The 27969-nt window shown below is 43.3% G+C and overlaps 1 protein-coding gene across 3 annotated transcripts in view; it reads right to left on the bottom strand.

The window, feature by feature from the left end:
* Positions 1–27969, bottom strand: part of LOC124616055 (ataxin-10) — a 110905-nt gene that overhangs the window by 40438 nt on the left and 42498 nt on the right. For all 3 annotated transcript variants that reach the window (XR_006979841.1, XM_047144288.1, XM_047144289.1), the window contains 2 exons: positions 23557–23709; positions 3748–4106 (listed from right to left, as the gene is read on the bottom strand). Coding sequence is in view for 2 of the 3 variants with exons in the window: in XM_047144288.1 (XP_047000244.1) it covers positions 3748–4106; positions 23557–23709 (512 nt within the window). In the remaining variant the exon portion in view is untranslated. The remainder of the gene's footprint in view (positions 1–3747; positions 4107–23556; positions 23710–27969) is intronic.

Below are 27969 nucleotides of genomic sequence, written 5' to 3'. Positions count from 1 at the left end.
CCGTGCATCTGACTTCGTTGTCTTCGTCTTAGCAGCAGCTGAGGAAGGTGCTCGTGTCTGTGGGGTGATGGGAGGAAGAGGAGACGTCGACCGCGCGATCTTAGCACTGGCCGAACGGACGACCGTGGTGCTGAAGGTCAGATCGCATGTCTGGGTTGCTACCTCCCGGGTAGTCCGAGGAGAGGCGAGGACAGTACTGTATTTCCCCGCTGGGAGCAGCGTGGGCTTCCTACTAGCCAATAGCTTGCGAGCAGCCGAGGTGGACACTTTCTCTTTGACCCGAATTTCTTGGATACAGCGTTCTTCCTTATAGACAGGACAGTCGCGGGAGGATGCGGCATGGTTACCCTGACAGTTCACACAACGTGGAGACGGAGGTGGACAGTCACCCTCATGGGGATCCCTGCCACAAGTGACACATTTAGCCGCATTGGAACAAGACTGTCGAGTGTGATTGAAACGCTGACACTGGTAGCAGCGCGTAGGTGTCGGGACATAGGGGCGAACAGAAATAACCTCGTAGCCCGCCTTGATGCGCGATGGCAGCTTAACACTATCGAAGGTCAAGAAAATTGTCCGGGTCGGTACAAGGTCATTGTTGACCTTTTTCATGACCCTATGGACAGCCGTCACGCCCTGCTCAGCGAGGAATGATTGAAGCTCCTCGTCAGTCAATCCGTCGAGGGAGCTAGTATAGACTACACCACGAGACGAATTCAAAGTTCGGTGGGCCTCCACCCGGACAGGGAACGTGTACAGGAGGGTGGCCCGAAGCAGTTTTTGTGCCTGAAAGGCACTCTCAGTTTCTAGTAATAAGGTGCCGTTACGCAACCTAGTACAAGATTTGACAGATCCGGCTATGGCATCTACGCCCTTCTGAATAACGAAAGGGTTGACAGAGGAAAAATCCTTTCCGTCCTCAGATCGAGAAACTACGAGGAACTGTGGGGCAGGCGGTAGTACTTTTGTCACTGTTGGCTGGTCACGTTTCCGTTTTTGGGTCGAAGTCGAAAGAGATGGAGTAGAATCCATTGCGGAGGAATCCCCCATGATTGCCAGCGTCTCCGATGGCGCGCTCCTTCCTTGTGGGGACCCTCTCAGAGGGCACTCCCGCCTTAGGTGAATGTTTACACCTCAGGTCACACCTCCCGAGAAACAGACGGAGGGACCAATCGGCATGGTCAGAAGGTATCAGCTCAGGCAATCACCCCTCCCCGGGCCTGGCCTTTACCAGGGGGTACGCGCGTGCCTTACATGTCTACCCAGGGCGGGGACTTACGCGTTACCCCGTCACCGGCTACGCGTGCGAACGCGTGGGTCGGCCTTCAGGCACACACAGGGAGGAAGGAAGAAGAGGAAAAAGAAGAGAGAGAGGGAGAAAGAGGACAGACTGTCTCAAACGCCGAGGCGGAGACCAGAGAAGGCAAGGAGAAGAAGGCAATGAGAAGGCAAGGAGAAAAAGGCAATGAGAAGGCAAGGAGAAAAAGGCAATGAGAAGGCAAGGAGAAAAAGGCAATGAGAAGGCAAGGAGAAAAAGGCAATGAGAAGGCAAGGAGAAGTCAAGGGAAAGAGTAAGGAAGACAGTGAGGTGGAGAAGAGCAAAGAAAGGAACCAACAAAAGGAAGGAAGAAACGAGAAGTGAAAAACCAAAAAGACCACGATGATAGGTCGTGGAACCGTCCGTCTCCGGACGCAGGCGCTAACTACCCCCGTGAGGGGGATGGACTCCTTTTAGTCGCCTCTTACGACAGGCAGGAATACCGCGGGCCTATTCTAATCCCCGGACCCGCAGGGGGGTTCAATGAGTGTGACATGACAAAGCGCTCATAAATACAATATGATGTGTCAAACCACAGCTTCATGAAATGGCACAGGGCTCAGTTCAAAGAAACTAAAATCCATGCCTCAATGGCAAGAGAAGCTTTGCACGTCTGAGTAACACACACTTTCATGAAAGACACAGACATTAAAATTTGCATGCTTAAAGTCATAAATATTCAGTTAATAAAAAAATGGGAACACATTTTGTGTAAGTGGTGCCCCACAGCTAACAAGTATTTGGAAAAAATCATATTTCAGACATGAAGAGTTGTTGATAACGTAATTCTTCATTAACTACCATTCTTGATTTTCTGATCACCTTTAGGTATCATAAAAGTATTTACAACAGTCTAAATGCCAAACATTATTACTGAAACATCAAATAAGGGTCAGTACGTGAGTTCACTCTACATTAAATGATAGAACCCGACTATGACAGTGTATGAATACTGATTAACTATGCCAGTACATTTTAATGATGACTGTTTAATGTATTTTACTATCGACAGCAGCGAAGCATGATAGCTTTTATTTTAGTTGACACCACAGAAGTATACTTATATGTAGACTGTTGCAAATAAGGTTACGATAAATGAAGATAATCAGCTCATCAAAACCAGTAGTTAGTAAAGAATTAATTTACCATTAGCTCCTGGTAATTCTGTAATGATTTTTAACACTGTAACAGTGGCAACATAGTGGCAATTGAAATCTTTAAGACTTATGCAGTTAATATGATTCTTCAGACAAAAAGGTTCATTCAGTATCCAGCCTCCTACGATAAGGAAGATTGTGGTTTAACATCCCATAGATAAAGAGGTCATTAGAGATGGTCATGTGATACAAATACCCATATGTTTAGTACTTTTGCAAACACTCCTCTTATCTACAATTTGGAACCATTACAACATTCAGGACTTCTATCACATTCTATTTCTTGCCAATACAACACTGAGCAGGAACAGACCAAATAGTGTCATACCCTTAACTATGGACTAAAATTTTTGCAATTTGTGTACACCTCTCCAGCAGTGACTATAAAGACATGAGAGAATAGACAAAGTAGGTACAAAAAATTAGAGTTCGATACTGTATTATATGTCTTTGAACATAAGAAAGGTCTTCAAATATTTATAAAAGAACCAGACCTTAATGCAAGAAAATGTAAAACCATTTAGAAAATGTGTGTCAATTCTGAGAAAAAACTTCAAGTCTGCATTCATTTACAGTAAGCAGAATTCATTTGGTGGAAAATTTAGAACTCTCTCTGTTATGGTTACAACTTTGCTGCTCAGAGACTGGAGCAAAAGCATAGAAGCATATGGTATGACTTTTTTTTATTACTGTTCTCAAGGAGCACGATGCACTTATAGTTGTCAATAAGAACTGTTTATTTTGAGCCCAGTTTCTTACTACTATAACCTAGTTTAGTGAATTGCTGTGTCATTTCATGCCTCAGAGAGAAGCAGCTGTAGTTATCTGCATACTCACTTGAAACAAAATTGGAAAGCTAAATAAACTATTAACGTTCTGTTCACAGAACAAATACAAAAAATTGAGAAAAAGAATGTCTGACCACAATGGAACATAATAAGCTCCAAAAGGCACCACTATGTACCCCCTCCCCCCCACCCCCCACCCCACCCCACCCCACCCCCAAAACTCAAACTTCAGTTGCCAAACTATGACCGCAGATTCATTAGAACAACATAGAGCTGCCAAAACATGTCGAGCTGCAAAAATCTTGTAATTAAAACTGAAAATTCTCTTCAGAATGTAGACTCCAATCTTGAAAAGAAGAGAGAAAATATCTCTCTTTCCACACATTAGCTTATTGGCAAGTAATTTTTTCACTCTAAAATGAGTAACATTCACAAACTGTTGTTAATGAGATTCTTACCACATTTAATGAAATGCAATACATACATGTGCAATCAATAAGGAGTGATTTATCTTTCTGCAGTTCCTCCAAGTATGGACTTTTACCAGATGCTGATGCAATGACTTCAAGTAGTTTAGCTACTTCCAATGGTTCAATTTCATCAATATATTTATCAACAGTTTTAAGGATGAAAAATGAACGTCTTTTAAATTCTTCAGCAAGGAACAAAATAGTATCCGGTTGTATAGTTGGCAACTTTCCAGGTTCATCAATTTCTCCAGGTTTACATCCAACAGCTTCAAAAACTGCATCAAGAACAAATAGTCTTGGCTTATACTGAAGTTCCTTGTACACTGATTGCAAATAGCCTTCTGTTCGGACTAGCATATCGGCAATGAATGACCTGCAAAAGAGAAACTTCAGCTGACCTCAATACCTGGTAGCACTGATTTGTGCTCTCATTTCCACATCCTCAAATTCATTTATTTCGTCCACATATTGTACAGCATGCTATGATGTCAGCAAAAATATGTTAATACTTACATTGGGTAAATTATGGTTACAATACATACAACATGTTTATAAGTTTTGCTTCATTGAATTGCTCTTATGTTGCGCTTAACTCACAATCAGGACATTTACAGGTTGAGTTTTCTGTTACAGAGTACAAACAGTGATACAGTAAATAAGACTACACAGATTAACAAATTTATGTGCCAAATTGTCTTCAATAGACTTTATACTTGGGAGGAGCTCACTGAACAGCTGAAGACCCATGGACAATACTAGTATGCATTTGGTTCGCAATGTGTGGTTTTTCAAGAATTTTACTGTCTCAAGAATACATAAGCAAGGTAGTGTGAGCATCTGCCGTTTTCTGAAATTAGATTTGCAAGAGTCTCTAGTTTTGCATCCATTAGCAATCCTCATAGCTCTCTTCCTGATTTTGGAAACGCCAAGGCCAGCTGAAGAATTATCCAAGAATATCCCACCATATCGTAGGTAAGCATGTACGTATGCATAGCATGCACTTTTGACTGTTTTCAGACTAGTACATGCCTGCCTGCAGCACACTCAAGATATAACAACTACTACTACTTTTTTAGTGTTTACCTGATCAATAGGTTTATTCCATTTTGTATCATGTTGTAACTACAGACCCAAGAATTTGAATTTAGTGTTAGATTTTATTAGTTGCTTATTAACTGTTACAAATAGTCGAGGCTTTTTTTTTTGCTTTAGGGCACAAAAACAATTAGTACCATACACGCCCATGTCAAAACAAAAAAACACAAAGACAATGAGAGGAGTTAAAAATGACTACACATCAATCCAAATTGACAGAAGGGAAGATACCTAAAAACAGGGACATGGGGAAAGGTCTATAAAATAAGCCATAGAGAAACTAAGGTCCAGAACAAAAAATTAAAAGGCCTTCATGGATAAAAAGTAAAGCATGGTCGACAGCCCACGCGTCATTCACTAAAATGGATGATAACTCAGATGGCAAACATAAACGGGAATGTAAGCAGTTTAAAAAAAAAGGGGCATTCTGTCAGGAAATGGCGGACAGTTAAAAGTTGGGCACAATGTGCACAAAGTGGTGGAAGAGCACCATTTAACAAATGGCAATGGCTAAAAGGACAGTGCCCAATAAGCAACCTAATTAAAATGACGTCTTCATGGCAAGAGGGACAAAAGGAAGTCATCCAAGCTGCTGGGAAAGGCTAATGACCTGGAGCTTGTTCCCATGAAGGGTGGGCCAGTGAGTGATGCCAAAGTGACATCACCTGCAAACATACGGCAACAAAGATATCATGGGAGGGAGTGTAAGAAATAGCGGGCTGAGATAAGAGGACTGCAGCCTTGACAGTAGTGTCAGCAGCCTCGTTTCCTGTCAGACTTGACCAGGAATCCATATAAACATCACAATGACTCCATTAAGAGTGAGCAAGTGACAGCTTTCCTGGACCCGTTGCACTAAGGGATGGACAGTGTGCAGCACACAGAAGCTTCGAAGGGCACTGAGAGGGTCTGAGCAGATGACACAACTGAAAAGCCCATGTGACCGGATGTACTGCATGGCCTGATACAAGGCAGAGAGCTCTACTGTAAATACTGTGCAGTGTTCCAGGAGCAGATACCGAAAAATGTTAGCGCCAATGACAAAGGCACACCTGACACCACAGTCAGTAAGTGTGTCATCAGTGTAAACAAAGGTGTTATTGCGAATTCCATGCAAAGGTCATGAAATGAAGGCGGTAGAGAGAGACTGGAGTAGTGGCCTTAGGAATCAAATGAAGTCCAAGATGAACACGGGCCGCTGCATGAAGCCAAGGTGGGGAAGGGTTCACATCCACCAGGAAAGTTGCAGGGAGTATGAAGTTGAGCTGGTGGAGCAAGAGCCAAAAGTGAACTCTAGGAAGTAATAGTGATCAAAGGATTCATCGAAGAAGGAGGCATAGGATGGGTGTTCACGCATGGCAGACAAACGGCGTGCATATCTGCTGAGGAGAAAGTCACAGTGGTAGGGCAGCAGTAGTTCGGCAGCTTCTGGATGCAGACACTCAACCGGGCTAGTGTAAAAGGTGCCAGTGACTAAGTGGATGCGACAATAGTGGATAGTATTGAGACGGCATAAGATGGCCGGATGTGCAGAAATACCCCTAGTCTAGTTTCGAATGGACAAGGGACCGGTACAAATGGAGCAGGATGGTTAGATCTACACCCCAAGAAGTACCACTGAGGACACACAGGACACTGAGTGACCCATGCAGCGGGCTGCTAGGTAAGACATGTGGGTGGACCACGAAAGTTTCCTATCAAGCATGAGCTCCAGAAATTTTGTAGTTTCAATGAATGGAAGAGCAACAAGCCCAGATGTAACGACAGTGGATGAAACCAATTGCGCCACCAGAAATTCATACAAACAGCTTTGTCAGTTGAAAAACGAAAGCTATTGTTGATGCTCCTTGAGTAAAGATGATCAAGACACTGCTGAAAATGCCGCTCAATGAGACAAGTCCATGGAAAACTGCAATAGATGGCAAAATCATCAACGAAAAGGGAGCTGGAGATACCCAGTGGGAGACAGGCCATTGCAGGGTTAATGGCGATAGCAGAGAGGATGTTGCTCAGGACAGAACTCTGAGGCACAATGTTTTCCCGGATAAATGTGTCCAACAATGCAGGACATACACCTACCTTGCAACCTAGTTCTTTTAAAAATTCCTGAAGGGGAATGGGGCAGGCAGCCACGGAAGCCCTATGTGTAGTGAGTAAGGATGATACCAGTCCTCCAACAGGTGTCTTAGACTTTCTCCAACCGAGAAACACGGTCGCAGTCTGGTATTTCCAAAGAAAACCATTCATGACATGAATGAACAAAGTAATGAGATGGTTAACTGTAAAACACTATGCTCGAAATCCACACTGTGCAGTGGTTACTAAGTGCGAGACTCGAAACATGCCCTCGCCTCAGTTGCAGTTGTACAAATTAAGCAGAAAGTGCTTGCCCACAAGAGTAAGGTGCTGCAACATCTGAATGTGAGCAGCGTCTGGCCCTGGGGCAGAGGAATGGGATGAAGTGAGAGCATGATCTAGCTCCCTCATAGTAAAGACGGCATTATAGCACTCACAATTCTGAGAAGAGAAGGGTATCACCTGAGCCTCCTTCACTCGTTCCGAATGGAGAAAGGCAGGGTGATAGTGAGAGGAGCTCGAAATCTCCACAAAATGGTGGCCCAAGTTGTTGGAGGTAGTAACAGTAGTAGTAATGATGACATCATCTGCTACTGTCAGGCCGGAAATTGGGGAATGGATCTTGGTCCCAGTGAGCCATCGGAGGTTGGCCCACATGAAGGAAGAGGGATTTGAACTGTTAAAAGAACTAGTGAATAAAATCCAGCTAGGTTTTTTGCTATCCCAAAGAACGCAACGACACTGTGCCCACAACTGTTCATAATGAATGCAGTTTGCCATTGTAGGGCAATGGTTAAAAACACAGAGTGCACCTTCGCATGCGAGGGCATCACAGCACATCTCAGTCCTCCACGGGACCAGGACACAGCGTGATAAGAGGAAGTCCGAGGAATGGAACATTCTGCGGCGGTAAGGATAATGTTTGTAAGATATGCCACCTGGTCATCACAACTGGGAAAATCTTGTTTGTCAAAGGTAGCCAGGGAGGTCAAAGGGCAGCCTTAGTAAGCTGCCATTTGGGTGTGCATGGAGGTGGGGTAGGAGTCAGCTAACAGATAGCGCATGGGAATTATTGCTTGAGGTTTTGTCAGAGAGAACGGACCACTCGAGACAATGGGCAAGCTGGGCAGTGCAGAAAGATAGGTCCAAATAGGAATAGGTGTGCATGGAGTCTGAAAGGAACATGGGTGCTCCTGTATTAAGGCAGAAGAGGTTAAGTAGCTTCAGAAAGTCAGCCAAGAGGGCACCTCTCAGGCAGGATCTGGGAGAACCCCAAAGGGGATGGTCCACTAGTCAGGGAGATGGGTCGACTATGAACGTCATCCCAGTCATCTCATATGACATGCATGACTCCCCCATAGACTGAATGCTGACCTCAGGGGAAAAAGGGGGGGGGGGGGGGTGAGGACACAATTTTGTTTCCTGAAGGCAGAGAACAAGCAGCTGCTGTCGTTCTACGAGCAGCTGCAAATCATCTTTGTTGGATCAAAGGCTGCAAATTTTCCATTGGAGGAGAGTCATGACAAGGAAAAAATGAAGGGGTGTGACCTTGTTGGATGCCGAGTGACAGCCTGCGAAGACTTGCTGCTACAGGGCGCAGAGGCGAGAGGATCCTGCTCCATGACGTCCACAGAAGCATCAGCTTTCTTCTGCTGTTGGTCTGCGAAGTTCAGCACACACCAGCGACACACAGGCCAGATGGGTGAGGGTATCATATGGTGACACCATCGAAGAGGATCTTCGAGTTGGCGAAGGAGAAGACTGTTTGCCTTTGTTTGACTTCTTTGAGCCTTTCCAGTTAGCAGACGAAGACTCAGATGTTGGTTGGCTGGAGATATGCAGGAAGTTTTCATGGGAGTATCCCTTGTAGCCTTTCGTGCCTGCCAGTCGTGTAGCTGGTGACTTCGCCCTGTGGGGTGCGAGTTTGATTACTTTCAGCACAACCGGACAAGGAGACAGCGATGCTACCATGACAATGGGCGATTGCACAACCTCAGAACTGAATTTGAGGCTGCATGTCCGCATGGCCATGTCCTTCATGGAGCAAGATGTAGCAAGAACAGTACTGTAAGTGCCATATGGTAGAACATAGGGTTTTCAGCTAGCCAATAACTTGCGAGCAACCAGGTATGGTACTTTTTCCTTTACCCAGATCTCCTGGACAGCCCGCTCATCGAGATACATGCAACAATCTCGAGAGGAGGCACAGTGGTCACCATTGTGGTTGATACGGCAAGGGGAAGAAGGTGGACAATCGCCTTCGTGCATATTCCTGCCGCAGGCTACACATTTGGCTGGGTGGAGAACACATCGGTTGGTTACATGACGCTGCATACAGCCTGCGTTCCGCAAGCACCAGTATTCAATGAACTGTGGATGAAACCCGACTAACATGGATTACATGCATTGAGCAAAAATAATAGTGGTATGTAATATACAAACCATATGAGTTACTCCATTACTTGTAACTTTTTATGACATCATCTAACTATGTACTTCTTGTATTCTTAGCATTGAGAATGGTTAGCTTCTAGCCGAAATCTAGATCTGCACAATAAAATATAAAAAGGACGACTGATCACTGCAATCTATAATTTACAAGAATTCAGAGTTCCATAGCCCTCGATACAAACAGGAAAACCATGGAGAAGTGAAGTGGCAAGCAGTAGTTGTGTTTGAGAATCGGAAATAGTCTCCAAAAACAAAGTGCCATTACATAAACAAGAGCAGGATTGCAAAGGACTGAACGTTTTCACTACGTGAAACCACAAGGAACGGTGGTGCAGCTGTGAGGGTCTTTGAATTGAGAGCTTCATTCTCTTTACGTCTGGTAGACGTGGACTGCAAAGATGATGCTTGGTTCATTGTGAGAAAATCCCCCATGTTTGCAAGAATATCCGATGGTTCGCTCCTTCCAACTGGACGGCCCCTCCACAAGGGGGTGCACCCGCCTTAGGTGATTGTTCACACCTTCGGTCATACCTCCCGAACACCTGATAGAGGGACCAATCGACAATTTGGGGAGGTAGCAGCTAGGCAACCACACCTCCCTGGGCCTGGTCTGTACCAGGAGGTGCTTGCGAACCCTACATGTCGACCCAAGGCTGGGAATTACGTGTTACCCAGTCACCTGTTACAAGTTGGATGGGTGGGGGCCGGCCTTCTGAAGTACACAGGGAGGAAGAAGAAAAAGAGGAACCTCAAACACTGAAGTGCAAGTGGGATAGGAGAAGGGGAATGGAAAAATAAAGAAGAAATGAAAGACAGTGGAGAGACTATTATATCAGCAACTGAATATGCAGGACACATTTCCAGCAACATCCCAGACATGTTCCCCAAGGGAGGGGAAGAGGGGGAAAAAGAATAGCAAGGGGATAGACGTGCAGCGCAAATGGGAAAAGATGCTGCAAAGGCTGGAGCCCCATGGTAGCCAAGCACAAATCCGGCAAAGAGTGGTGAGCCCCCAGGGCGGGTGGTGTGTGTGTGTGTGTGTGTGTGTGTGTGTGTTTCACAGAAACAATAATTTCAGCATTACTGGTTACTCTGTTGTTTATAGCCCAAAAGCTGGATTGTTCAGTAGAAGAGGTTCACAGCTTTCTGTAGTGTTTTGTTTAGTACACTTCTTTCATCTGCAAATATAATGGTTCTCTGAGCATCTACATTCAGGCTGAAGTCATCTCTATACATAAAAGGCGATGTCCTGACTGATTGACCGACTGACTCTCCATCACCCAGCCCAAATCACTAAGGATAGAAACTTCAGGTTTGGAGAGGGTATGGATCTTATACTGTAGGCAACATTTAAGAAGGAATTGTCCAAAATTCCTCTCCTAAGGGGATGAAAGGCTTTTTGAAAGTACGTTTCTATTAACGGAATTTTGAATCTAGAAATGTGGAAAGTGGAATTTGGTTTATCAGTCAAAAACTAAAAAATATCTGTTTCTGTATTTTTGGAAATTCGACCACTAAGGGGGTGAAAATAAGGGGTTAGAGTTTTTTTCAAATACATAATTACCAAAGAACTACTAAAGGTTTTTAGACTACATCTAAGACAATTGGTATTTGACTTCTCACTTAGAAATTTAAAAATATGTGTCACAGTGTTTAAAAAAATTTTAAAACTTTATTTATGAAAATTGGTATTTCACTTCTCGGTTAGATATAAAGAAATATTTGTCACGGTATGAAAGTTGCTATGGGAGTATATCCACAAGAACGCAAAAGGCATGATTAACAAAAACTTTGGACACTAGCTACAAGATTCGCTTTTTGGTCAGAAGTACATTCAGGAAAGAGCATGCTTGTATGGCCTTGATTAGTGTGGAAAGCTTAGAGCGTGTTGCAATTTGTGAACAATATAAAAATTCGATTAAATAAAAACAAAACACAAAAATCTCTGCAGGCCATACAGTGAGTGAAGCAGCAGACGCTAAGCTAGTTGATATGTATAGGAGCAATAGCTGAGCTTCCAGTAGCAAGAGCTTAGACACATCTTGCTTGCTATTCTACTTCCATATGGAACTTCAGTTCCTGAATGAGTTGCTTGTCTGTGTACATCAGAGTGTCTGTCTGTGAGCAATTGATGATGTGGGACTATGCAATCAATTTGTTTGCCAGACCTCTGATACCATACTGATAAATTTTTATAAGGAATATTTTATGATCCACTACATCAAAAGCATTTGATATAGCTATAAATATGCCTGTAATGGGTTGTCTTGGCAAAAAGATCTTGTATTGTATTCATGCAGTTATATATAGCCTTTGTGTAGATCTTTTGTGCCTAAACTCATACTAAAATATACTGATATTATACTCAGTATCTTTTTTATTAGTGAAGCTCATCAGTTTTTTGTGCGTGTTTTTTTTTTTTTTTTTTTTTTTTTTTTTTTTTCCAAATAATTTAAAGAAGCAGGGTGAAATTGTGATGGGCTCAGAACTGCTCATGTTCCTTTCTTTCGCCGTTTGAAAATGGAAATTAAATACTTTCAATTATCTGGGAAATAAACTGCCTGGAAGGAGCAGTCACGGAGGTTGGTTTGTGGTTCTGCTACAGTATGCACACATTTCTTGAAGATGGTTGCTGGAATACCATCATTCAGTCACTCACATGTTCATGATATTTTATGCACAATCACATTTATGTTTCTACATAACTAATTTTGGCTGTCTCAAATGGTCAACCACAGACTAATTTACTTAAAGAAACGCGTCATCACAATATACGTAAAAGAGAGAAGAAAAGGACACAAACAATTATTGGTCTATCACAATTTCACCCTTCTCCTCTTAAGTATTTTAAAAAATTAAGTACAAAAAAAACTGATGGACATCATTGACAAAAAGTAATGTACTGAGTATGTGTAAGATACTACATACTATGGAAAATATTCCAGCATCACAGACTATGACATGGTTGCAAACTGAACAGAGACCCGAAAATAGAATAAATTTCCTTTACTTCACATCTATGGTCACAAATTTTTTATGTCATCAGACTACTAGTTTCAATCTATAAAGACCATCTTCACATCTGCTTTATAAAAACATGTCTAATGTATTGGAGCCATAGAGGCATTGTCAAGTGTAAAACAGGTTGGTTGGTTGTTTGAGGTTTAAGGGACCAAACAGCAAGGTCATCAGTCCCTTGTTTCAAATATACTCCATTCTGCTAATGGGACATCTCAGAAAAGTCAGAACAATAAAACGGAAAAAGGGAAAAATGTAAAAGAGCAGTCACGTTGTCATTGGTAAAAAAAAAAAAAAAAAAAAAAAAACAAAATGAGGGAAGTCGGCAAGAGAACGAACCCAACACTATGCTGAACCTGAGACTTAAAAAAAAAAAAAACAGAGTAAAAGGGGAAGAAAAGAGGATTCCGGTCAGGGAGGTGAATCGGGAATCTCTCAACACTGCCTACAGTGGGAGACACCCAAACACTCACCGCCCTGCCCCAACACCAGAGAGATTAAAAACCTTAAAACTGAGAATAAAAACCACTCTCCCGGAGGAAACCAAGAACCAGAGAGACCATCCGGGAATCGTCAGCCAACATCAAAGGTAAAGTGTGGGGGAGTCTGTACTTAGCACACAGGGCCAAAAGAAGGGGGCATTCAACCAAAATGTGGGCCACTGACTGGAAGGCTCCACAACCACATAGCGGGGGTGGCTCATCACGCAAAAGAAAACCATGGGTCAGCCTGGTATGGCCAATGCGGAGACGACACAGTGTGGTCGAGTCCTTTCGGGAGAGGCGAAAGGAAGAACACCATGGGCCTGGTGTCACCTTAATTGCACGAAGTTTATTAGACAGGGGAGTAGCCTCCCAAGAATTGGCCCATGACTGTGTGAAGTGGGATTTGATGTGAAGCCGTAAATCCGCTGCAGGAGGGGTTACAGAAAACGGGGGGTAAGTAACTGCTCCCCCAGCCAAACGGTCAGCGAGCTCATTACCCGGGATACCCACATGGCCAGGGACCCAAAGGAAGTCAATGGAACAAGCAGCACGGTGAATATCAGCGAGATGGTCATGGATGGCAGAGACCAAGGGATGGCGCGAAAAACACCTGTCAATAGCAAGAAGGCCACTCATCGAGTCTGTACATAACAAAACACGGTTGTGTTGGGATTGTTTAATAAAGGTAAGGGCCTGGGAAATTGCCATCAGTTCCGCAGTAAACACCCCACATGTAGGTGGCAGCAGATAACTTTCCGTTCCAACAGAGGACGTGAAGGCATACCCAACATGATCAGCAAGTTAGAGACATCAGTGTAAAAAACAACAGCATCCCGAAACTCCCATAAAATTTGGCAGAAAAAGGAACGGAACACCATCGGGGGGATGGAATCTTTCGGACCTTGGCGGAGATCCATCCGAATTCGAGGCTGAGGAACTAACCAAGGAGGGGTGGAGGGGAGGGAGCGAGGAAGACAGGACAAAGAAGGAAGCTGAAAATCACGGCAAAGAGACGCAAGGCGCAGCCCAACCGGTAAACCCGCCCGAGGGCGGGAGTCGGGTGGGCGACGTCCATGGTCTGTGAACAGGATAGAATAGGAAGGATGAGTGGGAGAAGAACGGATAGTGAGGGCATAAGACACCAGAAGCTGGGACCGCCGAACAGAAAGTGGGGGGGATCCCAGCTTCAACCAGGAGACTATCAACAAGGCTAGTAGGGAAGGCACCGGTGGCCAAACGGATACCACGATGGTGGACTGGATCCAGCACGTGCAGTGTGGAAGGAGCAGCTGAACCATAAACTTGACAACCATAGTCCAAGCGAGACAGAACTAGAGCACGATAAAGACGGAGGAGGAGGGAATGGTCCGCACCCCAAGAGGAGTGGGCAAGGAAGCGAAGGACATTGAGTTTACGGAAACATCCTACCTTCAGGAGTCTGATATGGGGCAGCCAAGTGAGCTTGTTGTCGAAAAGAAGACCCAGGAAACGAAACTGTGGAACCACAGGCAATCGTTGTGCAGCGAGATAGAGCTCTGGATCAGGGTGGATCGTAGTACGGCGGCAGAAGTGGACCACCTGCGATTTTAAAGGAGAGAATTGAAACCCGTGTGGGAGGGTCCATGCAGAGGCACGTCGTATAGCCACCTGGAGCTGCCGTTCTGCAGATGCCATCGAGGAGGAACTAACCCAAATGCAGAAATCATCCACATACAGGGCTGGGGTGACCAAGGGACCGACAGAGGCCACAAGTCCATCGATAGCAATGAGGAAAAGAAGGACACTCAAGACAGAACCCTGTGGGATGCCCGTCTCCTGGGTCCGTGGAGAACTAAAAGCAGTACCAACTCGAACTCTGAATGACCGATGGATCAGGAACTGGCGGATAAAAATCGGGAGTGGGCCCCGAAGACCCCACTGATGAAGGGTTAGTAAGATGTGATGGTGCCAGGCCGTGTCATAGGCCTTGCGAAGGTCAAAAAACACTGCAACCAAATGGCGGCGCTGGGAAAAAGCCTGCCGAACTGCGGATTCCAAGCAAAGTAAATGATCGATTGGAGATCGTCCCTCTCGAAAGCCACACTGGTAAGGTGACAATAGATCCCGAGATTCGAGGACCCAATTGATCCGACGGGCTACCATCCGTTCAAGTAAATTACAAACAACATTGGTCAAACTAATTGGCCGATAGCTGTCAACAGATAGGGGGTTCTTACCAGGCTTAAGGACAGGAACCACAATGCTATCCCTCCACTGAGAAGGGAAGTCACCCCGGAGCCAGATACGGTTAAACACCCGAAGAAGATGTTGCCGTTGTGGAGCACTGAGATGTTGAAGCAGTTGGTTATGAATGGAATCTGGGCCAGGGGCCGTATCATGAGAAGAAGATAGAGCAGAAAGAAATTCCCATTCAGTAAAAGGTTCGTTGTAAGATTCTGACTCACAAGTGGTGAAACATAAGGTGGGAGCTTCAGCCTGCTGTTTTTGATGAAGTAAAGCAGCTGGATAGGAGGCTGACGCTGATGCCACTGCAAAATGGGTCGCAAGATGTTCTGCAAGAACTAATGGGTCCGTACAAATGCCATCTGGGAGGTGAAGGCCTGGGAGGGTGGACTGCCGATGGCAACCTTGAAGAGAGCGAAGTGTAGCCCATACCCGTGACAGAGGGACAGTGGAACCAAGGGAAGAAACGAATTGTTCCCAACATATCCGCTTGCTCTGTTTGATTAAATAACGGGTTTTAGTGCAAAGGCGTTTAAAGGTAGTAAGGCTGGCTACGGATGGGTGCCTCTTAAAGTGTTGCAAAGCTCGACGGCGATCACAGATGGCAATGGCAATAGCCGTACTCCACCACGGGACTTGCCGGTGATGAAATGGTCCAGATGAGCGCGGGACAGCAAGGCTAGCAGCGTGAACAATCGCGTCAGACACGTCACGGAGGACGTCATCAATACAACCCGACAAAGAGGGAGAAAACGCGACCTGTGCAGTGTATAGAGGCCAATCGGCGCGTTGGAAAGACCAACGAGGCAACCTGGCCATCGGGGAACGCGAACGGAGCGTGATAATCAACGGGAAATGGTCACTATCACAAAGGTTGTCGTGTGGCCACCAGTGTAATGAAGGGAGGAGAGAGGGAGAAGAAAGAGAAAGATCAATGGCAGAAAAGGTACCATGACCGGCACTAAAATGAGTAGGGGAGCCATCATTAAGAAGGCACAGGTCGTGGTCTGCAATAAATTGGTCTATAAGAAGACATCGTCTAGATGGAAAGGCACTGCCCCACAAAGGATGATGAGCATTAAAATCCCCAAGGAGGAGGAAGGGAGGAGGAAGTTGCTGAAGAAGGGCGGTTAAGGTAGCAGGTGTAAGAGTCCTGTCAGGAGGGAGATAAAGATTGCAAACTGTGATTGCAGAGTCAAAGTGGACCCTAACAGCAACCGCTTCCAATGCAGTTTGAAGAGGAATCCACGTGCTAGTAATGTCTGTACGGACCAATGTACAAACGCCACCAGAAGCCCGGAGGGGTCCGACCCGATTTCGACAGAAAACACGGAACCCACGGAGGGTCGGTGAGTGAGCATCAGTAAAATGAGATTCCTGGAGAACCACACAAGCTGCAGAGTAGGACGAAAGAAGGGATTTCAATTCCGGAAGGTGACGATAGTATCCATTACAATTCCATTGGAGAACCACAGAACGATGGTTTGAATGGGGGAGGGGGAGACATCCATGAACGACAGGTCAGAATCCGGTTGTGAAGTCGGGGAAGGGACCTCCGGTGACACCAGAGGCTCTTTGTCCCAGGACTTATGTTTCTTCTTCCATTCAGACTGAGATCGAGGAGGGCTGTGTGGCATGAAGGAGCCAGCTGCAGCAAGATCAGGAACAGAAAGAGACTGGGCGACTTGGGGGCCGACAGACCGCGGCTCTCGCGGTCGTCGCGAGGCAGCAGACCTTTGGCCTGGAAGGTGCCGGGAAGGGGCATCCCGGGAGAGGCGCCCTTGAGCAGCAGACGCCGAAGGAGTGGGACACTTCTCCGGCTGGGGAGGGGGAGCAGCGCCCATAGGAGAAGGTGTGGGAGCCGCAGGGGAGGGGGGGAGGAGAGGAGTCCGGGATGGGGGTAAGGAAGGGGGAGGAAGGGGTGAAGATGTAACCAAGGCGTAACTAGATGTCATGGACACAGGGTGAAGTCTTGCATATTTCTTACGGGCCTCTGTGTAGGTTAGACGATCGAGGGACTTATACTCCTGTATCTTTTTTTCCTTCTTATATACGGGGCAATCTGGTGAACGTGGAGAATGACTACCACGACAATTTATACATACAGGAGGGGGAACACAGGGACTCCCCTCATGGAGTGGACGTCCACAGTCACCACAGAGAGGGGCCTGGGAACAGCAGGAAGACATGTGACCAAACCGCAAGCACTTAAAACACCTCATAGGAGGTGGGATGTACGGCTTCACATCACAGCGATAGACCATAATCTTAACTTTCTCAGGAAGGGTATCCCCTTCAAAGGCCAGGATAAAGGCACCAGTATCAATACGATTGTCTTTAGGACCCTTCTGAACACGCCGAACAAAGTGAACACCCCGCCGTCCGAGATTGTCCCGAAGTTCCTCATCAGTTTGAAGGATGAGGTCCCTGTGAAAAATCACACCTTGTACCATATTTAGAGACTGGTGGGGGGTAATGGACACAGGAATTGTGCCAAGATGGGTACAGGCACGAAGGGCTGCAGATTGGGCAGCTGAAGTAGTTTTTATCAGCAATGAACCTGACCGCATCTTGCTCAAGGAGTCCACTTTGCCAAACTTGTCTTCAATGTGTTCCACAAAGAATAAAGATTTGACACTGGTGAAAGTATCTCCATCAGTCCTGGTGCAAACTAGATAACGGGGGAAAGGTTTTGCCCCTAGACGACGGGCCTGACCCTCTTCCCAGGGGGTAGCCATGGAAGGGAAGGCTGAAGGGGCAAGAGAAGCAGCACTTGAGGAATCAGTTTCACGCAAAGAGACGGCCGCAGAAGAACGGCCAGAGTTCTGGACCCGTATGCGTTTCATTTGCATAGCGTCCGCCCTGATACCACCCACTCCGATCAGGGGCTCTCCTCACGGGCGCCACCCAGCCACAGCAAGGGCCGTCTGGCACGGCGACCATTGCCGGGAATTCCGATGCTCCAGGATGACGAGCAACCACTCCAAGGCATGCATGAGGAGGTCACAGCTCAGGTATCAGAAGTGTGATCCCTGTGTGTCCAGGGGGCTCAACCAAAAGGGTACATAGCGACCCCACCACACGGGCTGGCTACCGTGCTGGCTATGCACCCTAGCATCAGACAACGACGTGAAAGAAAAGGTGGAATGTACTAGGAGGGCGCACGTCGGAGACACTAGGTAAGGTGCTCTTCCCCAAATGGCTCACACTACGGAGGAGAAATTTTGTAATGGAGGTCAAACCCCAGAGGGGGACCAAGGAATGCCAAAAGGAGGAGATGATTACACAACAAAGCCGGAGTGTAAAACCAACAGGACCAGGAGGATAGCGGGGGCCAACATAAGCAAGGACACCAAGAGAGGGAGAGGAGGGGGCGACGGGAAAGGAGCAAGGAGGGGAAAGGAGGGGAAGGGGAAGGAAATGCAGCCCTGGAGAGAAAGAAGGCTGCAATAGCTCGGGGCCCCGTGCTCGCCACGCACGTATCCACAAAAGAGTTGTGAACCCCCTGGGGGGAAGTGTAAAACAGATGGTGTATTTGAAGTATGAGAAGAAGAAATAACTTTGTACCACATGCATGCCCAAAAAGGAAGAACTATTCTATCTGCCAAGAAAATTTCAAGACAAAGATAATATTTCAAAGCCAGTCACCACTGCCACCACCACCATGTAGTTGCCCCTACCGGCAGGGTTTGCATGGAACAGAATCAGCTCTATCTTAATTCTGAAATATATGTTGGACCATTATAATAGAAATATATGTTGGACCATTATAATAAGCACAACATCCTGGGAGATTTTCATCATGGTTTCAGAAGTGGTCATAGCACCATGACTGCAACACTTCAATTTATACTGAGAGCTCTTGACAAAATTGATGAAGGCATGTAAGTAGCTGGAATTTTCCTAGACCTATCAAAGGCTTTCGATAGGGTTGATCATAAGGTACTTCTGTCAAAACTGGCTAGAGATGGCATAAGTGGAAAATTATTGCACCTCATCACATCACATTTAAAAAACAGAAGACAGTGTACCTCAATCTCACACAATAGTGGAGAAACATTAAAAAGTAATACATCAAGGGTCAGGAGTATTAAATTTGGTGTGCCTCAGGGATCGATAATTGGTCCCTTCCTTTTTATGTGTTACGTCAACGACTTCCCAAAGATAGTAAAAAATGATACCTTCATTACAATGTATACAGATGACACTTCAGGCCTTTGTTGAGGAAATGATATTCTTAATCTTGGCATAGAGGTAAAAACATTTATAGATATTGCAAAGGAAAAGTTTGAAAATGACAATCTAAAAGTCAACTTACAAAACACAAATATAGTCCCCTTCAATGTTGGTGATTTGCAAACTTGTATTGATTCTCAAGATAGTAATACCATAGGGAAAATCTGCAGTGAGTGTAAATTCCTAGGTATGCATAGATAACAAACTACTATGGACACAACAAATTGACAATGTATGTGGAAGGCTATCATCCAGCCTGTATGTTTTCAAAAGAATAGCTGCGTATGTCAATACCCAAACAATGAGGATGATGTATTTTGGTTTAATACATCCATTTCTAGCATATGGTCTTGAACTGTGGGGCAGGGCTTCCAAAACTCATGTAGACAGAGTATTTAAACTCCAGAAAAAAGCCTAGATAATATTAGGCAAAAAAGATGCTAGAACATCATGTAAGGAATTGTTTATAGAATTAAAAATTCTGAATATCTATTCAATGTATATGTTTGAAACAATAGTATTAACTGTAGAAGATAAGAAATATACCTGTCGTAATGCAGAAATTCATGATCACAATACTAGACAAGTACAAAATTACCATATGATACACAGAAGACTGAAAAACACTACAAACAGTCCATATATTAATGGAGCAAAATACTTCAATGCACTGCCAAATGAACTGAAGGTAATAACTGCAGAGACATTCAAAAAACATCTAAAATCGTGGCTCATTGAGGAGTGCTTCTATAGCCTACTGTAGAAACTAAAATCTAAGGTATTATTATGTCAAATAATTTGGATGACATTCTTAAGTTCCTGTTATAAAGTAAAATTAGATTGTATGCTGTTGTATTGTACTACCAATTGCTATGCATGTGATTACATGTTTCACGCAAATAAATTACAAAAAATTACAAATCTTCTCCAGTATTCCCACAACCATCACTATTCTGGCCCAGTCTTCTGCTATCTTTTGGATGCTTTCTTTCACTCTTTACAGTCAATTTGCTCTGAGATTGCCCCATGAGCTCCTGCCCTCCACCTTCATCTCAACCATCTTCCGAGGAATCTTCATCTCCGCCCATTCTCTTCAAATGCCCACACTATTTTGATCTTTCTTCCTCAGTCACATATTATCTACTTAACCCCTTTATTTCTCATCTTTTTCCATTTTTGTTATAACTACCTAACTTCTCCAAAACTTCATCTCACTTATTCGCATCGTACCTGTTCCCCTTTCCTTCATGACCCTGTTCTCTGCAACACACAACAGAAGTGTCATATAATATGTTTGGTATACCACATTCTAAGTTTTCAGGAAGGGGGGCTTGGCTTTGTTGTTCCACACTATTCCTCTCATACTTATAATAAATCTATCAATTTGCCTAGGTTGTTCATTTCTTCATCACTGCTTCTATTTTCTTGCATTATACTCCTTGAAACTTCCCACTGTTTTTAGTTGCTATAGTTTTACTATAGATCTATCCTTTTTTTTTCTTGTTGTGTCCACCTGCTCACACTTCTATCCATTGAATTTTACACCGTACTCTTGCAAAACTTCTTCCCAAACATCTAATTGCTTCTGTCTGCCTCCTCACTGTTCCCCATATTGTCAAATCATCAGCAAACAGCATTGCTATCATCTTGTCTCCCATCTCTTGCAATTTGTGTCATTATCCATCACCACTAGCAAAAGTAATGGAACTAGTGCAATTAATTTTTTCAGTCTGTTTCTCTGTGGCAGCCATCCTGTTCTCCTCTTCCGATTCTCAGACAACTTACACTTCCCTGGTACTATTATTGTACCTCTATGCTATTTGCTTACCTATCCCTCTCCTTAGTGACTCCCAAACTTTATTTCTCAATAGAGCGACATATACTTTCTGTAAATTCAGGAAGACCACCAGTAGACCTCTCCCATACTCAAAGTGATGTTCCTGCAGCTGGCTCACTGCAAATATTCTGGAGTTCTCATTGTATTCCATACAGCACTCATAACTTTATACAGCCACAGCATCCCCACCTCTTCTGCATCTCTGATCAGTTCACCCTTTATTCATCTATACCTGATTCTTTTCGTCCTTTCATGTACATAAGTACTTCCTCCACTTCTATTCACAATAGATCGTTTTTCCATTTCCAGCCCCATCCTCCATCTGTCCTATATCTCTATTCAGCTCCACTGTTCTGTTTGGATGCAGAAAATCATCAAAATTTGCCCTGCTCAGCTCTTTCAGGTCCATCACCTTCTCTACCTCATTCCCATATTTCTAAAGTATTTTTACATTCTCTGACAATCTCCTCCTCCTCAATCTCTGTGCTTCTCTTTCTTCTAATGTACTTTGTTGAAACCATACCCCAAATGTTTTACTCTTCTTTAAAACTGCTTCTTTAAGTCCAGAATCTCCTTTATTTCTCTGATGTTCATTAATAAAGCCAATGGTGGTCATCTAAGGCCTCTGAGGCATCTCGTGGTATTACATTGAAGTCTGCTTTGTTTCTTGTCACTTCATCTGTTGTTAATGTATATTCAACCACTGATTTATTTTTGGATCAATCAGTGCTGTACCATGTTACCTTATCTCTCTCTCTCTCACACACACACACACACACACACACACACACACACACATACACACACACACGCGCGCACGTGCACGCGTGCACACACACACACGCACACACACACACACACACACACACACACACACACCATACCCTGAATTTCCAATCATCAATCAATGTAAATTCAAATTTCTCATTATAATTGTGCTGTTCCCTGTCATCTCCTTCTATAATCTCTTCTGTTTCCTCATATATGCACCTCACCTAAGAGGCATAAACTTTTAGTATCATCACTGTTTTCCCCTTCAACAATATTCTGGTCTTTATCTTTCTCTCATCTATTCCAAATACTTCCTCTTTCAGTCGAACTCTCACTACTTCTGAACTCCATTTTTGGTGTCCTCCTCACCATCTACCTAGTACAGTCTAAACCCGTTCCTCAATTCACACTTTCCTTCATATCTCCATTCTGTTTGTGCGACCCTGTAACACATTCAGTTTTTATTTTTCCATTGTGCCAACAAGATTTTCCATTTCCCTTCCAGAGTTGGACTCTTTGATGTTCCAAATTATAATCCATGCCCATTTCCCTGTCATGTACCTTTAAATCCAATTTTTGTAATGAAACTTGTTCCACTTTGGAGAGCTCCTATTTACCCACTGTTGGTTTGTGGTAATCACAGCTTCACCAGAGTGTCACTTTGACAGCAGTTCTGAGTGCTTCTGTATGGCCTTCACAGTTACTGTACCAGTCATGGAGCACATGGCCCCCATTGCACTTCACTCTACTGGCAGTCCCCTGCTTCATGCTGTTGCCTATGTTCCAAGACTTTGGTATGGGTTTGGACTTTGAGAAAGTTATGGAGTATATAACAAAAATTTCAAGTATGATGTAAGAAAACTTTCACAACAGGAGTAGCAGAAATAAGTGACAAGAATGTCAAACACAGTGTGTCTCAGTTAAGTGGTCACTGCTTGTATCAAATTCCAAACTGCAATGCTGGCTTATGGTGAGTTAAGGTGTTGCGATCCTTGAAGTTTCAAAAACAGTTGTGTACAAAATCAAAGTGCTAGCATCACTGCAGCATGAATCCTGGTCATGAACTTTACGGTACATTTCTGCACACTCATCAAAACATGGCACTGGAGTAGTGAGGCAACAAAGTTTTTTTTGAGTCCTCCAGCATTTGTATGTGAGAATTCATCGAATTCAACTGAATACCAAGAGGTTGGTCCTGGTTGTTCCTCCATGACGACACCCCAGCCCACAAAGTGAAGATTGTGCACGAATGTTTGATCCATTTTATGGTCAGAGTCCTGGGTCACCACTGTATTCACCACATTTGGCCCCCAGTCAACTTCTGGTAATTCCCCAAATTGAAGTTGGCAATGAAAGGACACAATTATGACACTGTTAAGGATGTACAAGAAAACTGTACTGTAGTACTAAATGCAACTCCAAAAAAGGTTTACAGTGACTGTTTCAAAAGACTTTTAAAATGATTTCTGTTGTGTTTTGATTTAGGGGAAAGGGTATTTTGAATAAATAAAGTGATCCTGTGAACATAATCCATAACTTATTTTCCTAACAGAACTTGGACAACCGTGTACATCTGTTGACTGACAGCAAGGAGGAAAAAAGGAGGAATAAAAAGGTTTTTTCAAACTTACGCAAATTCACAGTCATTAATGGCACGGTCAATTATAATTTCCAGGCCAGCTGCATCAATATCTTCAGAAATCTGATTATGGCCCAAAAGTACATTATAAATTACCATTGAAGAATAGCTGGCAACTTTCTGATTTTCATGCTGCAAGAATTTCCTGTAATGAAGATTATTTAGGTCAGGTAAAGAATTAAATAAGAAAAAACACATTCTCGCTTACCTAAAACCAACACAGCAGAACATCAAAACACATACCAGGCACAGACTTCAAAGATGAAATGGTTGCAAATTATACACATCAAAATTGTATCAGTTTTATCTTACTGTAACTGAAGAAATTTTAGTAGATCATATATAGCTACAATGATTTCTTTCATCTTCATCTGCAAAGATCAGACACAAATCTATCACCTAGTACACACACAAATGAAAATAAGCAATATTTCTAGTCATAATCTGAAAACCATGTTCTTAAATAAATGTGTCCAAAATGCCTACAAATGAAATAGCTACTGTCAACTCCTAAAAAAAAAAATATTATTATTTAGTACCAAGGTGCTCTACAACAACATTGGCATAGCCATTACAAAAATAACTAGCAAGATATGTAGTTCAACCTTCTCAAATCAATACACTAACAATATAAAAACTAACTTACAATCATACTTAGTCTCTCTCTCTCTCTCTCTCTCTCTCTCTCTCTCTCTCTCTCTCTCTCTCTCTCTCGCACTCACACTCACACTCACACTCACACTCACACTCACACACACACACACCCTTCACATAGCACTCAGAAAATATATTGAGATATTAAAATTTTCATGCCTTCTAAATCAGGTGCAGTAACATGTACTCCAAATAATCTTAAAAACACGAATCCTGTTCATCTGATTTTCAGATCCAGATTAAACAGTAAACAGATTTCTAACCTCATCAAATGTAAAACATATGTATTTTAAAAGTAATTTGCATAAATCCATGTGTCCAGAAATCCGACAGAATCATGTCTCCCTCCCCCACCATTTTCAATGGAGAACAGAGTTCTGTATCATTGGCACTTGTTTCTCAAATGGGTATTATCACTGTGCAGACAGAAGATCTTAAGGGAAGTGGAGTACATGAAGACTTTCCAAGATACTACTACAAATCATTTGCTCCCAAGGTCTTGTGATCAAAAGAGATATGTACTATAAACTGAATACGCATCTGGCATGTGAATTTCAAGGACATACCCGAAACTTCAACAAAGCAGCCTGTAATATGCTAATATGACACAGCAGAAGACGAAAACTTTCAACAAACCTACAGAACACCCACATGACTGGATACAATTGGTTAGACAAACTGGGAAGAAATGCATTTAACTGGCATTGAAATACAGAGAAACAATTTTCTTGATTACATGGCCCTCTGACAAAACTGCACCGAAGACGATGGTGGTAATCCATTGCAAAGGAGTTTGGTCAGGTGGCTTAAATTCAAAAAATACCAGCCATGGATTATTCTTTATAAAATATCGCTGGAAAAAGATGAACCATTTAATACTGTGAGCTCCAGGAGGTGAGGAAAACAGCAAACATTGAAACCTCTTCTGAAGTATTCCGAACCATGCAACATTTCACCGGAGAAAAAGGAAGATTTGACGGAGCTGTTACCTTTCATTTCTCCAGCGTTTCATTATTTTTACCAAAATTTACCAACATCAAGCAGTGCTGGGAGTATTTACCTGGTACAGATAACAAAGATGAAGGCCCATGAATTTTTTGTAAATAATTGTTGTTTACTGTGTTTTCCCAGTATTTGTATAGAATAAATAATTATGTTCCTGAATACCTCTGCTTTATCTATTAATTTATTAATAATTCATAAGAGCCTGCAGGACCATATTTTACAAAGTTATCATCGGAGCTCAAATACAGAATGAAGAATTCCACGTGTGTACAATGGGTGAAGTCCACAATTCTTAATGCGCGCTAACTTTGATGTTGAACATCAGTGACTCAACTTTATTTTAAACAGAAATCCAGTTTTATAATTAGTTTGTGAATAAAATAAGCACTGAAACAATTTTTTGCCACCAATACAGGATTTTGCATCAGTTGTCAAACTTTGAACTGGGATTTGCTGAAATTCTTTCCACTATTCACTCCAAGCACAGATCTACTTAAAAACACAGATAAAAATTCACATGATGTCTTTCTAAGAGAGAGAGTCCATACCTTCCAAACTAACAATGTCAGCACAGACCAGATTTGGCATAAATTCAAAGAAAAAGCAACTGAGACATTTATACCAAATAAATTAATAAGAGATGGAGCTGATGCTCAATGGTACACAAAGCAGGTCAGAACACAGTTGCAGAAGCAACAAAAAAAGCACACCCAATTTAAAAGAATGCAAAGCCTCTAAGATTGGCAATGTTTTACGGGAAGCTTGAAATTTAGCACGCACTTCAATGCAAGATGCTTTTAATAGCTTCCACAATGAAACTCTTCCTTGCAAAGTGGAAAAAGATCCAAACATATTCTGGTGTTATGTAAAGCATGTCAGTGACAGGACCCAATTTCCACCTTCACTGCACAACAGCAATTGTAATGTTATCGATCACAGTGCCACTAAAGTGGACTTACTAAACATGGTTCTCTAAAATTCCTTCACCAAAGAAGGTGAAGTAAATATTCCAGAACTCTGATCAAATACAACAACAAATATGAGAAACTTGATTGATATCCTCAGTGTAGCGCAGTAACTTAACACTAGGAGCACCACGTGGGTCACTTTTGACCCAAAAGGGTCTGTCAATGGCCCTATCCCCTTCCATAGTTATCACAGGGACAAACACTGCCGTGACTTTAATCATTTATGGGATTGTACAACTCACCAAGATTTTCATCATCATTCATGACAGTGGCTAGATTGGATTAAGTTAAAAATTGTACTGTATAAAAATTGAGAATTTGTACGGGCGCTGATGACCGTGCAGTTGAGTGCCCCACAAAACCAAGTATCATCATCATCATCATCATCATCATCAAGATTTCATTCCCCTAGCCCACCTGGAAGTATGAAAAATTTACCTGTTATACCTGGAGTACCACGTGGGTCATTTTTGACCCATATGCATTTTAATGCAGTCTGCTGTCAATAACACAGGTTTTCAGACTCTTAAACTGTTCTGAGCATGCTTGACATTATTCACGAGATGTTTGAGTATAGAGGTCAGACTATGCTTTATATCAGCACTGCTTTCAGTACATGCTGCACCCAGAATGTATTGTGGGAGACACAAAGGCCAATGGACATGCCAGATGACACGCTGTAGGTGACTCTCCACTCTTTGGGTTGCTGCTATTAGTCAATGACCCGATCCTGAAACTAATAAAAAAGTACACTGAAGAAAAGGCTCAGAGCACACTTGGTAATAATGAATGGTTCCTAGGCTTAAAGGAACTAGATGCTTTCACTGGATCACTCTACACTTGTCGAGTACATGGCGCTCAGAGCATTTCATACGAAGACTTACGAAGCAATACAAGGGAACACCTTTCTTTTAAAGCACCATGCCAAGGAATGGATTTGCAGAAATATGCAGTCACTTTAGGTTTGATTCCATGTCATCAATGAGACAACACAAGTCAACTGATAAATTTTGCCTTGCTTCAGAAATATGGAATCTACTTACTGACAATTGCACTGCCTGCTACAAACCAGACATTCGTATAGTACATGCCGAGTAAACCTGATAGTATGGGATAAAATACTGGCTTCTGTGTGATGCTGATAAGCACTGCTTCCTGAAGGATTCCCTTCCTGGGGAAAATATGAAACTCGTGATCCAAGCAGGATCTTGGTCACTGTGTCATTATGAAGTAACACAGCCACTCCCCAATTGTGGTTTTAACATCACAATCGATAACTTCTTAACCTCCATGAAACTGGCAGATGAGCTGAAGCAGAAAGGAACAAGTTTAGTTGACACTCTCCAGAGATCACTCAAAGAGGTCCCTTCTACAGCGCAAAGTGAGACGACACGTTGTATGCAACACACCTGAACAAGTTGGGTGACAATCTTCTCATAGTGTACCAAGGGAAAAAGAAAAAAAAATGCCCTTACTCTGAGTAACATGTATGCTGGATGCCAGGTCTACAAGATTACTGAGGAGAATCTTTCAGAACTGAAGTTTTATAATGAAACTAAAGATGGATTCAATATAGTTTACCAAATGACTAAGACTGTAAAGTATCCAAGCGCTGGCACATGCTGATGGCCTGTGCATGTCTTTTACAATATTCTTTGCCTTCCCATAATCAATGCTCACACAGTTTTAAAGTTATTTGCCTCCAAGAAGATTTCAGGATGAGACTTTATCCACAGAGTAGCAAATGAGCTTGCACTCCCCTGCAAACTGCAGAAGGG

Source organism: Schistocerca americana, chromosome 5, assembly GCF_021461395.2.
Source record: "Schistocerca americana isolate TAMUIC-IGC-003095 chromosome 5, iqSchAmer2.1, whole genome shotgun sequence".
NCBI classification, from domain to species: domain Eukaryota; kingdom Metazoa; phylum Arthropoda; class Insecta; order Orthoptera; family Acrididae; genus Schistocerca; species Schistocerca americana.
The sequence above is the reverse complement of the archived record's forward strand: the minus strand, read 5'-3'. Positions and strand labels throughout refer to the sequence as shown.